The sequence below is a fragment of the Centrocercus urophasianus genome, unplaced genomic scaffold (genome assembly GCF_019232065.1).
Source record: "Centrocercus urophasianus isolate 14NV4802_14NV808 unplaced genomic scaffold, USGS_Curo_1.0 seq_17, whole genome shotgun sequence".
NCBI classification, from domain to species: domain Eukaryota; kingdom Metazoa; phylum Chordata; class Aves; order Galliformes; family Phasianidae; genus Centrocercus; species Centrocercus urophasianus.
In genome coordinates this window covers 29,874,967-29,889,250 of record NW_024884722.1, presented here as the reverse complement: position 1 = coordinate 29,889,250, position 14,284 = coordinate 29,874,967, and the positions used below count along the sequence as shown (strand labels likewise).

At 45.4% G+C, this 14,284-nt stretch overlaps 1 protein-coding gene across 1 annotated transcript; it reads right to left on the bottom strand.

Annotated features, from left to right (window-relative positions):
• Window positions 1-4,760: 4,760 nt before the first annotated feature.
• LRIT2 (leucine rich repeat, Ig-like and transmembrane domains 2) lies at window positions 4,761-8,781 on the bottom strand. Its single transcript, XM_042818903.1, has 3 exons — window positions 8,747-8,781; window positions 7,523-8,304; window positions 4,761-5,578 (listed from the first exon to the last, which is right to left on the bottom strand). Exons 2-3 carry the CDS (start codon window positions 8,289-8,291, stop codon window positions 4,761-4,763), a joined length of 1,587 nt encoding a protein of 528 aa, XP_042674837.1. The 5' UTR covers window positions 8,292-8,304; window positions 8,747-8,781.
• Window positions 8,782-14,284: the final 5,503 nt, after the last annotated feature.

Genomic DNA, 14,284 nt, shown 5'->3' with positions numbered 1-14,284 from the left:
CACGTCTAGGTGCTCTTGGCAGCCCTGGAGACTGTGGGTTGCGGCTGCACATGGGTATGTTACATGCTGTGGTCTTCCCCGTCTGTCAATACCCGTGAACTGAGAGCAGCTTCTCACTGTGATAGCCATCCCTCACCTTCCAGAAATATTATGTGCTGTGGAGTTGCCCCACCTGTATCAAATGTTGTGATCTGTTCCCAGTTAGGACTGCAGTTCCTTCATCCCATATCCCAGAGCTTGTTCCACCCTGCAGCTGTCTAACCAGGGTGCTCCGTATGCTCTTGCACCAACCAGAGCCTCCCAAAGTGAGCAGGTCTTTGGGCTGCCCCTGTTCCAGAGACCATTAGTCAGCACTCTGCAGATGTCACTTCTGATCAGGTCTGGTAGGTGGAGCTGAGGCATTTAAAAACCCTTCACTTCAAAACCCATAACCAGTTCAGAAGGCATTGTTCTGGCTATGGCAGCAGGGGGCAGCGTGCAGGTCTCCTTCCGCACCAGCTCACAGAACGCTGAGAGCAAGTTGTGTGCAGGTGAGACCTGTCTTCAGGCATGATGTGCAGTGCAGCAGCTGGTGGAATAATGTGCTAATGGCGACAGCACCCTTCATCCTGAGTGCAGGCTTGGAAAAGTTCTTTGTTTTCCTGCAGATTATGCTGCGTTTTGCCAGAGCACATTGGCATGATCCCTCTGCCCCAAGATTGTCAGCTAACCTGAGGATGGGAGGACAGCTGGGGCAGGATACAAGCACAAGAATTCAGTAGTAGTGCTCACCTGATACAGCCTCCTTCTGATCACATACCCAAATGAGAGGCAAGCCGGCAGGAGAAGGATGTGATTAAGGCAGTGGGGAAAATAAGGTAAAACCAAAAGAAAAATTATATCGGAAAAATAGAAACAAAGTGCTGGAAAGTCATACGTATCAGTCAGGGAAAGATAATTTGGTTCTGTATAATGCTAGCAGGGGGCTTGGAGAACAGATTTCATCATCCCTACCAGCTTGCTCCAGGGACTGGAGAGTGTAACAGGAGGTTCCATAAAACATTCTGGTTTGTACTCCCAGCATTTTGCCAGAATAATGCAACAGATAACTGGAAAGACTTTTTTTTTTTCCAGTTATGTATATATATATGTATATACATATATATGTACATATATGTATATGAAGGGCACTGGAGGCAGAGCAGATTTTTACTGGGTCTACCCTAGTTTCTATGTCACGCTTGTCTCTGAGGAGATGTTTTAAGCTGGACCTGGGAAGAAGGCAGCATGCACTGGTCTGGCCGGGGAGAAGCACCCTGTGCCCACACTCCTGCCCCTTAAGGCAGCAGCGCCAGCTGCCTTAAGCTGGCTGTCGTGGATGGACACCATGAACATTGAGATGGGGAGCAAACCCTAAGTGACAGAACACTGTATTAATCCAAGGGGGCTGTGAGGCTTCTCAAACAACTGGTTTTTTGAGTCCTTTCAGCTGGACCAGCAGCCTGGCCCGTCTGGGGCTTCTCTTCCCTCACTCCATTAGTTGATCTACTCCTTTCATTTGCACCAGGACTTCATCACCTGAGGAGCTAGCATGTTGAACAAGAAATTACCCACTTACCAGAAACAATCCCATGTTTTTTAACTTCTGTTCACTCCAGTTCGTCATACCATGTTCTTGCCACCAGTGGACTGATCCAGGAGCAGCAGAGAGGAGCCATGGTGCCCAGTGCTGCTCAGCCAGTAGGCCCAAGCTTATGAGGAGAGTACAGGGCTGGGCTTCAGGTTGTTCCTCTGCATCAGGCTCTAGAAGCACTGGGACTGCTATGCAGCGGACCTAGCTCCCAGATTGTGCTGGGGAGGCACAGCTGCTCAGGCCCCATGTAGATCAGGGACTGAAAACTGCAGAACATTAAGGAACAGCAGTTTACCTGGTTTTGTGGGGGAGCACAAAATAATATACATTCACTCATGAACGCACTTCTCTGTATCAGTCCCTGGTCTTGGGGCTGCACGAGGAGCTGTGTGAGGAACCATGTGGCTGTAAATCTCTCTAAGGAGCGCTCTAAGGACACTTTAATCTGAGTGCAATGCCTGGAGCCAGACAAAGCCACAGACCCTCAGTGGAGAGATGGATGCTCAGCAGGGAGGAGCAGCCCTTGTGGGTATCACACTACCTTTCCCACTGTGCCCTTCATCACTCCTGTGTTATCTATCCAACTTTCCCTCAGGGCCCGCTGCCCATCCCTTCTCTTGGCTTCAGGTCCTTGCATCCTGCACTATGTCTACATCCTCTGGCCATGGCCATTTGAGAAAGGGGAGACGCAGCCCCATCACAATTGCTCAGCCCTGGTCCTACGGCCACAGCCCCACATGTGCTCCTTTCTCTGGCTTGTGTCTCCTCCTGGCTCTGCAACGCTTCATGGGGCACCAAAACCTTGTGATGTATCCTGTGTTCCACTTTTTTCCCAATGTTGTGTTGAAGCCAGTATTCAACGTTCATTCTCCATGAGGAAAGCCTATAACAACCACTCAATTAAGTGAGATATAATTAAGAGAGATATAGCAGGAATTATAGGCTTATAGTCTTAGAGATTATATTTAAGAAGGAATAAAGATGTTTTATTACAATGTTGTGAGACTTTTCCAGTTACTCTGTATTTCAACTTCAGAAAATTTTTTAATAAATAACAAAAAATATCTATATTGAAAACTTCTCACAGTATGTTTCTTCTCATGGCGTGTTTTCACTGACAGAGATGCCTTCTTGTTTGTATGCTGAATGACTGGGATGACTTCCCAGGCCAGCCCCCATGGCCCCTGCTGGGCAGTTTCTGTGGGACAGCAGTGCCCCTCCTTTGGGGCACATTGGTAGAGGGGCCTGGATCTGCTGCTGAGCCAGCACTGCCCTTCCCAGCAAAGCCAGGTCAGGAGGTCCAGCCCTGCCCCTCGCTGCTCAGCACTCTGGTTTCTTTGTGATTTGTAATGACAAAAGAGCAGAAATAAAGCAGAGAACACTGCACATTCTGAAAACCAGTCATGTTTATTACATTAACTCTAAGACAAGACTAAGAAGCCCCTTCAGGTATGACAACAAAAGTCAGCATTGACAGAGCAATTCTGTGTTTAGGAGCCATGCAGGTGGAGGTGCTGCAGAGGGAAATGGGGCCTGAGTTTGAACAGCACAGAACATACACAGGGAAGCCTAGCTTTGGTCACCCAAACACAACTAGAAGCCAAATTGCCACACGCTAAAGCTCACATTAGTTTTTTGTCCCTCCAACTATAGCCAACGTCTCTATTCTGATTTGGTTTTGGCTTTTTGGTTGTTTTTTTTGTTGTTGTTGTTGTTTTCATTTTTTTGTTTGGTTGGTTGGTTTTGTTTTGTTTATTTTTGTGACAAAGTCTACAATAACCTATAGAACAAGGGCTGTGGGTCTGCCAGCCACATAATTTGTTTGTGCTGGAAATCACAAGGTCAAAAAAAAGAAGATGAGTCATGTGTCCTCAGACCCTCTCAAAAAATGCAGCTGCTCTGCAAGCCTGAGCCAGTTGCTCCCACATGCGTATTTGGGTGTTCGGGTTTTTTTGCCTCCAGCAAGAAGGCAAGTGCGGGTTGTGAAGCAGCAGGAGAGACTGGTGGTGCATCCTTGTCTGGGGTGAGGGCCTGGCTGCTGCTCAGACACTCAACAGCAGCCAAAGCCCTACAGTCATGGCCATACCCATACAGTGTTGGCAGCCAATGTCCCAATGGCAAGGGTCACTCCAAGTATCCCCATCACCTTCCCACATCACCTCCAAAGCCACTGCCACAAGCCTTCCTGGGGAAGCTGAGAGAAGTGGTGGTAAGAATTGAAAGGGAAACAGTGGTTGAGTACTTGTCCACAAAAACCAAGATGTTCATTCACCAGCTCTTGTTCTTAGTATTAAAAAATAAATAAATTCACACAACACTTGTGTAACAAAAGGCATTAGATATGCAAGTTTTTGTTATGCAAAAGCGTGGCTATGCAGGAAACTAAACTGCTCGTCTAAGACACGTTTTAGACACAAGTAAATATTCCTTCCCTCTGTATTACATACAGCATTCCCATCAGAAAACAAGTAAAACCCTGCACTGCTATCACATTACGCTGGTTCACAGGAGTAAGAAAACAACAAAGGAGAATTCAAAACAAACAAAAAAGCACTCCAAACCACACCCTCACCTTCTTACTTTTCCACTTGGCAGCCAACAGAAGTCCACACCTGGCACAGGGAGGAGCTGAAACCAACCTCCATGCCTACCACCTCCTGGGTGGGAAAAATAAAGAAATAATAATAAAAATACTTAAAAAAAAAAAATAATAATAATAAAAAAAAAAGATGTTTATGTGAAAAAGAGCAGGCAGCTCTAGCCTGTCACTGCACGTGCTTCTACTGAGCTGTAGGGTCTGTGATTTTGTTAATGTTTGTTTCTTTGCATGCCAGATTGAAGCAGTCACACCATGGCTTTAAAACATTTCTTAAGAAGCGACTGCAAAATATTTTTGCTATGTTGTTTGTTAGGTTGATTGAGTGCATCTCAGTGCATGTGTGTGTGCCAATGCATGTTGCTCTGTGGCAGTGCTGGCAGCCTGGGGTGCTGGGGTGCACGCCCCACAGTCCTGGGGCACCGAGCTCTCTGGAGATCCTGGCCGTACACCCCACCATGCTCCATGTCTGTGCCACATGGGGAAAGCCAGCAAGATAGAGGCCATTCACCAGGCCGTGCAGCCACAGATATGTTTGGGGAGGGGGCTGTGCTAATAGAGGTCAGCGCTGTTCCTGTGGGGCAACCGGGCCTTGCCGGGGCGCTCAGGCTCCTCGCGTGCTGGGGGCCGCCGGGCACCGCGGCCACCATCAGGACGGCAGAGTCCATCCTGACTGCCGCCAGGCAGGCTGTCCAGTGTGCTCTCCTTGCTGCCAGCACCTGGCTGCTTGTCCCCACGGCGGCGGCGGGGCCAGGCAGCAGGACAGCGGGCCAGGCAGCCGGGACGGGCCTCGGCGGTGCAGGCATACATGCCTGCGGGCACAGCCAATACCATGGCGCAGACGATGACAACAATGTGGATGAGCTTCTCGCGCTGCTCCAGCTGGCTGATGTCGCTGCCTGTTACAAAGACAACACACTGGCCCTTGCGGGGCGCTTGGTTGCGAACAGCCACGCAGACTTCATACTTGGTGGCGGGCAGCAGGTCGGTCACCGAATAGGTGTTGACACCGGGGCCGATATAGATGGCGTCCTTCTGCGCGGTGTCGTAGCGACCCACCAACAGCGTGTACCAGATCTCTCCCGGCTCTGCCACTGCCGCCGCTGCAAACCACTCCAGGGTGATGCCATAGACCGTCTGCTTGGCAATACGCACCTCCACATGGGCGCCTGGCTCAACTGGGGAGGCAGCGGCCCAGCCCGGCTGCGTGGCAAAGGCTGGTGAGGTACCCACATGGAGCATGATGGCCGCCGAGGCGTTGCCCAAGAAGTTGGCGGCTGTGCAGGTGTAGTTGCCTGAGTCTGCAGGCCGTACAGCTGGGATCAGCAGGTCAGAACGGACAGTCTCCTCGCTGATGGGCTGAGTGGAAACTGCAGGGCAGAAAGAAGCCAAGTCAGTGTCTTGAGTAGTGATACTGTAGCCCTGAGACCATCTCAGAACAGAGTATGGATTAGGGAGCCAAGCAGCTCCAGCCTATCCTGGGGAGAAGGGAACAGGAGTGTGGCCCTGGCAGCCAAAAGAGCCAACCAACCCAGTCCTGGGGCCGTTGGACACAGCACAGCTAGCTGGCTGAAAGAAGTGACTGGCCCGCTGCACTCAGCATTGGTGCAGCTCACCTCCAAGTACTACCTGCAGCTTAGGGCACTACAGTGCAAGAAAGATGTAATAGCATTATGTTGTGTCCAAAGTAAGGCAACGGATACTGGAAGGACTGAAATGCATGACTTCTGTGGAGCAGCTGAGGTTCTTTAGCTCGCTCAGTGTAAAGAAGAGTGTAAGGACCCTCACTGGCCTCACAAGAGGAGCAGAGAGGCACGTACTGCCCTCAGCTCTTTGGTAACAACAGGATGCGAAGTAAGGGCTTACAGCTGCATCAGAGGAGGGTCAGAGGATAGGAAAAGGCTCTCCACTGAGAAGTTGGTCAAGCACTGGAACACTCTTGAGGCAGCGGTCTCAGCGTCAAGCATTCTGGAGCTCAACAACTGTTGGGTCAAACTCTTACGTGGTTTAACTTTTAGGTGGCCCTGTGTGGAGTGACAAGATGGACTTAGTGATCTTTGTGGGTGCTTTCCAGCTCAGGATATTCAGTGAACCTACCCTGAGAGGGACATTTCACTGAGCAGACCCTAAATGTCTCATGGCGCTCTGCCCTCCATGTGTCCAGGCTGCAAGAAAGCAGGGAAGGCTCTCTAGTTCAAACATGTGCTGCGTTCCACTAGACTGGAAATTGAAAAACTCTATTCCCAAGAGGCTCTGGCCCAAAAAAGAGGCACGTGAGGCCAAGGAAGGGCAAACCTGGATGCAAAATGCAATTTTAGTAACTCTATGAACTAGCACATTATCTACACAAAAATGGGTACATTGGTAAGAAGAACCTGTGTGTTATTAATCCAGCATGTGCTCACAGAAAGATTCACAAGTGCTGCTAAAATGCTGAAATAAATCAAACATCAGACCAAGATTAAGGGTAAATGCTGCCTTACTTAGATAGCAGGATTGTTAAGGCTACACATAACCTGCACAGTGGCTGTGTGTCTTTTTAGCTTTGAACGTATGAAAATAGCAACTTGCCCTGTTGAAGGCTGGAACCAAAAATAGCTGTGAGGGAGGGCTTGTATGAGGCCAGCTGGACAGAGAGGAAGGGAAAAGGTCTCCTAGTATGAAGTCCTCAGCAAAGCAGATAAATTAGCGGGGTTTATGCAGAACAACAGCATTCATTTTGGTTATAAAGTGAGAGTGGACAGTGTCTAGTGATGTGGCTTCAAGGGTTTGTGGATTGCAGGGATATTTCCTGAGAAAATATATGGGAATAGTCTACAAGTATGTACGTGTTCACACATGTAAACACATACTTAAATATATAATTATATACAGAGAGTTATATGTATAGAGAATGTGTGTATGGAGACTATATACATACATAGACATATCTAGTCACACACACCTATATACTTATATAACTGTATATTATGCAGTATATATTATATATTTATATGCATGCCTAGATAACTGCATATTTTATACATATGCATGGCTGAGGTATTATTTATAGTTCTTATATCATTTGCCATGATGGAAAGGCTACTAATAAAAATCCACGTCATAAAATAATTGTGGAACTTGTTCCTTTCATCTTTAGCCAATTTCTCACATAAAGTGTGATAATTAAGATTGCGTGGATTCTTTTGCAACCACAATGACAGTGATGCACCGAAGAGGCAGAGAACTGGTGTGGTGACTAGATGGCCTGAAGAACTATGTCAGCAGAGTAGCAGAACATAAATAAATTAAAAAAAAATCTTTTCTCTGCTTACCATTAAATGCCCGTAGAAGTTTGAATGCGTAAGTCCACCAGACGGCCGGGGCAGGACTGGCTTGCACAAAGCAGGTCAGGGTGATGTTCAGCCCCACTGGGACTGTCAGATTGGTGTCAAGGGCTGAAGTTTGTGGCTTCATGCAGCTGTTGAGCTCCACTTCATGAAAAAACTTCCCTGCCCTGAATTTCGGGCTTGAACAAGTTAAGTAGGAATTCATCAGAATAAGAGGAGGACCAACTGACTTGATAAACTGGACAAATCCTCTCAGGCGGCAGTCACAGATCCATGGGTTGTCATGGAGGGCCAGGACAACGTTGGAAATAGCTTCGCCCTGCCCTGCCGCCCTCTGGCTTCTCTGATAGATAGGCCAGCTGTAGAAGACATCCCTGGATATGACAGTAAGCTGATTTGAGGATAGATCTAAATAGGTCAGGTTGGGCAGATAGCGGAGCGCGTGTTCTGGAAGGACATCCAGCCGGTTGTGCTTCAGGTCCAGAATTTTCAGAGCTGGGGTGTCTTGAAATGCTGTCCATGGCACCGAACTTAATTTGTTCCCTTGCAAGCGCAGCTCCTTCAGAACCGGCAGGTACTCCAGGCTCTTCATGTGCATCACCGTGATGTTGTTGAAATTGAGCCAGAGATACTCCAAGGCACTAATGTTCGCAAATGACCCACGAGGCAATTCTGTTAGGTGAGAGTTTTCTATTCTAATTTTTCTAATGTCTTGAGGAATGTTTTCAGGAATCTTCCTCAGCAGTGCAGACATGCAGAGTAAACTCCTGAGGAGGAAACAAGAAAATTCTCTAGGTCATATGCTACTTTCATGGGTAACAAATCATTTCCTTACATAGATCTGCAAGCACACGAAGAATTAACAAGTGTTGCTTCCATGGCGTGCAGAAGCAGTGTATCCATCCTTCAGTTCAGTTTTACACCATCTTTCCCACTAAGAATACTATTAAAATAATTTTTAAAAAGCATTTAAAAAAAAAAGTTACATGTGTTCATATCTACATATGACTATGTATCTCAAGGAAATAAAAGAGATCTCATAATTATATCTTCAAGATGGTAATGTGTAGTATTAGTTATAGCAAAGGCATACCATGAGGCCACTTGGTTTTGGTCCTCATCACAACAACAAATATGTATAGGAATATATATATAGAAATCTCTGAGCTTCTACAATGATGCTACAGCTAAGGTAACTAGTTCTCTTACCTTCCAAAACTGTCTTGAGAACAAGAGCATCCTGTGACACAAGATGAAAAAGAAGGGTTTATCTTGTGGAAGGCCACAAGAAGAAGAAAAATGTGATGAATAGTAGGGTCCATATTCTCCTTTAAGACAGCACTGTGCAGGGTGTTCACCAAACATGCCAACAGCCTCCAAGAAGCAAATCCTATTATCTGTAATCTTCCTTGACGCAGAAATAAATCCTGCTGGGGACCCAGGCCTAAAGAACACATGTAGTATGGTTCACAGCCCATGTCGAAGGGCTAAAAATCACCCCTGGGCTCACTCCTGGCCGCCTCTTACACAGCCATGGGGATGACAGATTTGCTTGGATGGTTATATAAAGCTCAACAGGCTCCTGAAGCTGAAAACTCTTCTGATCCCAAGTAGTTAACCAGGCCTATTTATGTTTGTTTGTTTGCTTGTTTGTTTGTTTTAAAATGAGTCTGCTTCAGTCTCCTGTATTTGAATGGCATTCATCAAGGCCAAAAACCACAATAAGGACCAGACCTCCCAGCTGTGATTTGGCAGCACGTAGTGCTGATTGTGCAAACCATCAGGCTCCAAAACCTCCTCACAGCTCATCGCAGGGTGCAATATTACACATGGTGGGCAAGAAAGCTACTCAGCTATTCTGTCACTGAAACTGAACACTAGTTCTCCAGTGAGACAACCACCTAAAAATATATATATTTTTTCCCCTCTCATTGTCTCCATTCTTACACAACGGCAATGAAAACAGCAACACAGGTATAGCCAGTCCATGGACTTCCCTGAGAAAAGACTGGTTTTAACATTCATCTACATTGTACCAAATATAAAATTTCAGTGCTATTTTAAGTTCTCGGGCTTCCCACATAAGACGTGTACCAATTGCTCTTTGGTCCCCTTGAAAAACTCAGTCTAAATAATATCATTAGAATATATATATATATTTATTTTAAAATCCAAAGCCAGCAGTTTTCAGTTCTGATTTCCAAGCAGCATTGTGTTCTCTTGGGGCCATCTAGTGTGCTTGGACTTCATTACAGCCTGCTGGATGCAGCAGCCGTCGGAAAAGAGCTTAACCTCAGTACCAATACATGTGAAGCTGGGTCACAAATCAAGATTAGCCTGAACCTACTTAACCTCCAACCTGCGGACCAGGATAGAAAAATATTTATAGCACAAAAGCTTAGAACCATACATATCTTCTGGGGCACGTGCGCTAGTGTAGCTGCTGTAAGCCTCCAGAAGACGTGGGGCTGATTCTGTAGATTTAAAATCAGCAGGCTCTTTGATTTTAAGGCTAATCAGAAAAACAAACTGATGGAGAACGTTAAGGACTGCTGCTGGGTTTTGTGACTGCTTCCAGCTCACAAGGGGCAGGCTGCAATTAGTGGGTCCATTGGGCTGCCACTGCTGTCTATGCCTGGCAGCTAACCACAGCCATATGGGCATGATATTTTTAGCAAAAATGCACATTACCTATCATGATGTCGTACTTGATGGTATTTCAACAAGTGCCCTCCAATCTAATATGTCATTAGCAAAACACAACATGAAAGAGAAAGGTGTTGGTCTAGTAGTGCAGCAGGGACAGCAGCTACTAGCTCCCACCTGACAGTGGTGGCTGCAGGGATGTCACTGAGGAGTTCTTAAAATGCAGACCTTGTAAGCCAACACAGATGCTCTTTATCCCCTATTAATATGGCTTAAGTGGCAAAGTGGTCACCAGTCATTGGGGCTTGCTGGCTGAACCAGGAGGGCTGAAGGATTCACACTGGTAGCAGCGATAAAAAGTTGTGTCACACAGTGGTCTTGGCCATGGGAACTGAAGCCTCAAAACTCCATGGGCCTACTTTGTGTAGGCATGAGCATCTAAGAAAGTGAACACAACAGGCACTTTGTGCTTGAAGTCCTGTCCTGTAGTCTGCCATGGAATTAACTCCTAATGGAACAATGTTATTATAATGCTATAGTAATAATTTTGTAATTTTACAATTTATTATAGCTGCTGATAATATTACATGGTAATAATAGTAGTAACATACCAAAAAAGAGTTGGGCATCAGGAACAAGCCTATGTGCACTGCAGAAGCAAGTAGGGAAACACTTTCAGATGAGGCAAAAAAAAAAACCACCAAAAAAACAACAAAAAACAATGTCTTAATGGCACTCATTGAGAAAAATGCTCTAGGAAATGCTCATTTCATGAGTCATCAAAGTTCAACCTCTAATACAGCTGGGTTGGGGACTGTTGATGAGAAGCTGCGGTTGTTTTCTTGGTTCCACTTCTCCCAGTCCCACCTATTTCCTATGAGGCTGAGAAGCGGCCTTTCAAGCAGAGCTGTCTGCCAGTACCACGGGCCAATGCACTGGCTGTTTTAAAGTTGATGTTTATTTGCTATTTGAGAGGCCATTTAAATATTCCCAAATAATTTCCAAAATTCCCAAGTGTGCTCAGAAGGTTCAGTATTAACCTGAGGAACTACAGAGGAATTATATATCAAAATAAGATGAATTGATGGGTAGAGAGTAACCACACTACAGGGTAGAGACTGGGAGAGGAGGAAAGAGTGTACATCCTCCAAACAGTGTTAGCCACAGCCTTTATGCTTATGCTCCCTACTGGAGTGAGATTTTGTCGCATCTTCAATTCAGCCGAGTTTATGCCTGCCTGTAAATTTAATGGCCACTTTTGTGGCAGCAGATGTCCACTCAGTTCAGCTGTTCTTTACCGTCATGTGGCATCACGATTGAAGCCAAAATGCAGAACAAACTGTCTAAAACCCAAGCTGTCAAAATAAATTTCAATAGAGATATTGTATGCTAATCCATGGGAAATAGAGTTTAAGAGATCATGCTCATTTCCAAAGCAAATGCTGAAGGGAAGCCCCTCGCATGCCTCCAGCAACAGAAAGGGATCCAAACAGTTGTCTTGAAATGATGGGCACGTGCATCTGTAAGAAATCAAGTTAAGGCCAATGCTTTACAATTAGAGGCCCTTTACCAGGGTTATCACAGCTAGAAATCCCTGCTAGGGAGGGCAAATGAGGTGAAGGCTGCAGTTAGTTATTTCAGACATGGTGCGTCTAACACCAAATGGCACAGGGCTGGAAAAGCAGCTTTTGAAAAGAGGACAGTGATGTGAAAAAGAAGAGGTAAATTCTTTCATGAATCTTCAACAGCAGCTGTACAAACCTGCAAAACTTTCCCCATTTTCTCAGTAACCCAACAACACTGACAGCATCCCTCTGGGATTCCTGACACATCACTGACCCTAGCAGGTCTCACAGTGGGCAGGCAAGGAGGCCACCAGCCCTCCAATACATTTAAATCACTGTATGGAAATGACGTGGTTATCAGCCAGGACATTATTCTGCACCTGTGGAATTTTTATGCATATGTTCCATTGAAAACATTTGCAGAGACTTTGTAGTTCAGAGCACATACTATTCTTCTTCTGGGTCTGCTCATCAGACAACCTGGGCACTTTCTGAACATGTTTGCAAAACCGTTTTTCAAAGCCTTAATCTACTTTTTTACCTTTCTTCCAATGTACTTCAACTACTTGCAGTACTCCTTTTTAATCACTTTTGTCATATTACTTCCTTTATATTCTGCTTACTTCTTTCATTCTGATAGCTGCTCTTCTCAAGAGTCTTTTGATTAAAACCAGTTTTTTCAGTGCAATTCAGAGCTATTTGGATCCATTTTTAAAACACTATCATGTTCTTTTTGACACCTTATCTTAATATTTCACTTTTGCACCAAGAAAACCAAAACATTAAAGTGAGGATAGGAGGGGGGGAGGAAGGGGAGAGCACGGAAACGGTCCTTACAGCACTTCTGTCCAAGGACTGACCCTAACCAAGTAAGAAGCTGTTCCCAGGGATGAGCTCTGAGCCATCTCTGTTTGGTGTGCAGTGACCAGAGAACATCACACACCTACACCTGATCCTGCTGAAAGAGGAAAGAGGTCCCTAACACCCATGGGTTAAAGAAACAGAAAAGTGCGATGAGGTTTTTATTTGCATTTTCACTTGCCTCATACAACTGCAGATCCCATTCACAGTTTTGAAATCTGCCAGCCATCCATTCTGCAGAAAATCAGTTTACCTGTAACAGTTTGAAATTCCACATACAGTTTAGCAAAGTATGACACCGCAGAACACAGGGCTTACACATGTTTCAATCTATTGCCTACCTTGTGTGAATAACCAGTCTGGTACAGATACTCTGGTTTTGGAGCAGCAGCTGAGCTGCTAAAGCATTTTGCATCACTTACAGGACAGTGAGAATCACCATAGGAAATAGAAATGAAAAATCACATTTATTCTACTTGGGATTGCTATTTATTCCAAGTGCAAAAATATCCAGTAGAGTCTAAAGCTTAACACATCCACAAGGAAGGCCATGGGATGACCTGTCCTTCCCATCCCCACGGGTAAGGACTGATGGGACTAACTCAACCAGTGCCTTTATCACTGTGGTTGCCCTGGAGTGGATAAGGGCTGTTCTTAGCCAGGACTAGGTGTGGCAAATTACCCTGCTCCTGCCTTCAGGCAGCTGAAAGGTAAATACATCTCACTCCCAGACGGCTGCAAACCTCACTTGTGGGAAAGCCCTTGGGCAGCAGGGCCACTCCATTCACCGCAGGAGAGCTTCAGGACAGCCTTGATTTTTCAATACTAAAAATTAGCCACCCGTGCTAGGCTGGGCTCCTTGCTGATTTCTGCACAGCCCGAAGCAACACCACTACAGATGAGGGCAGGAATTGGGTTGAGAAAAACAACAATCCTTTCAACCCATACAAAAAACTGCTACTGGAACAACATTTTTAATCCACCTTGAAGAATGACACTTGAAATCAATCCTGGGAAATATAAATGTATAAATAAATAATAGATCTATTAGGTACTACCTATTTCATCAATTGATCTATCGTGTTAAAATACATTTTGAAAAAGGTTATTTGTAAACATAAAAATCTATGCAGCAGCATGAATTGCTATATAGAGGGACTGAAAAATTCTCCCAGTGCAAGAGAAGTTCCTTCTCATGAATGTAAGGAGGACAGGGAGCCATATTAGAAACCATTGTAACGTGCTCTCTGTTACTAGCATTTATGCTGAGATCAAATGACTTGGGTTTTTTTCTGTCAGGTCAAGTAGTCTGACATCACAGAAATCCTTCAGGACAGGAAGGGCTTGCAAAATACAGAGCATTATTCCAAGTACTGAATTTTGCAAATCCACATTGTATGTACACATCCAGAATGTGAGTGGAGATCTTTCCAGGACATTTACAAGCATACGTTTCAAATCGATTCCAAAAGACTGAGGCTTCACCAGTTATCATTTCAGCTTGGTTAGTTCCCTCCCATTCAACATTTGGCAGATCCTGCAGTATTTTCTTTATATTTATTATGTACAGAAAGCCATTATATACAGTATTACAACCTAAAGGACAGGAGTGAAAAATTACACAGCTAAGTGCTTTGTGATAAGTATTCAGATCCAAATTCCTGCAGAATTGCAG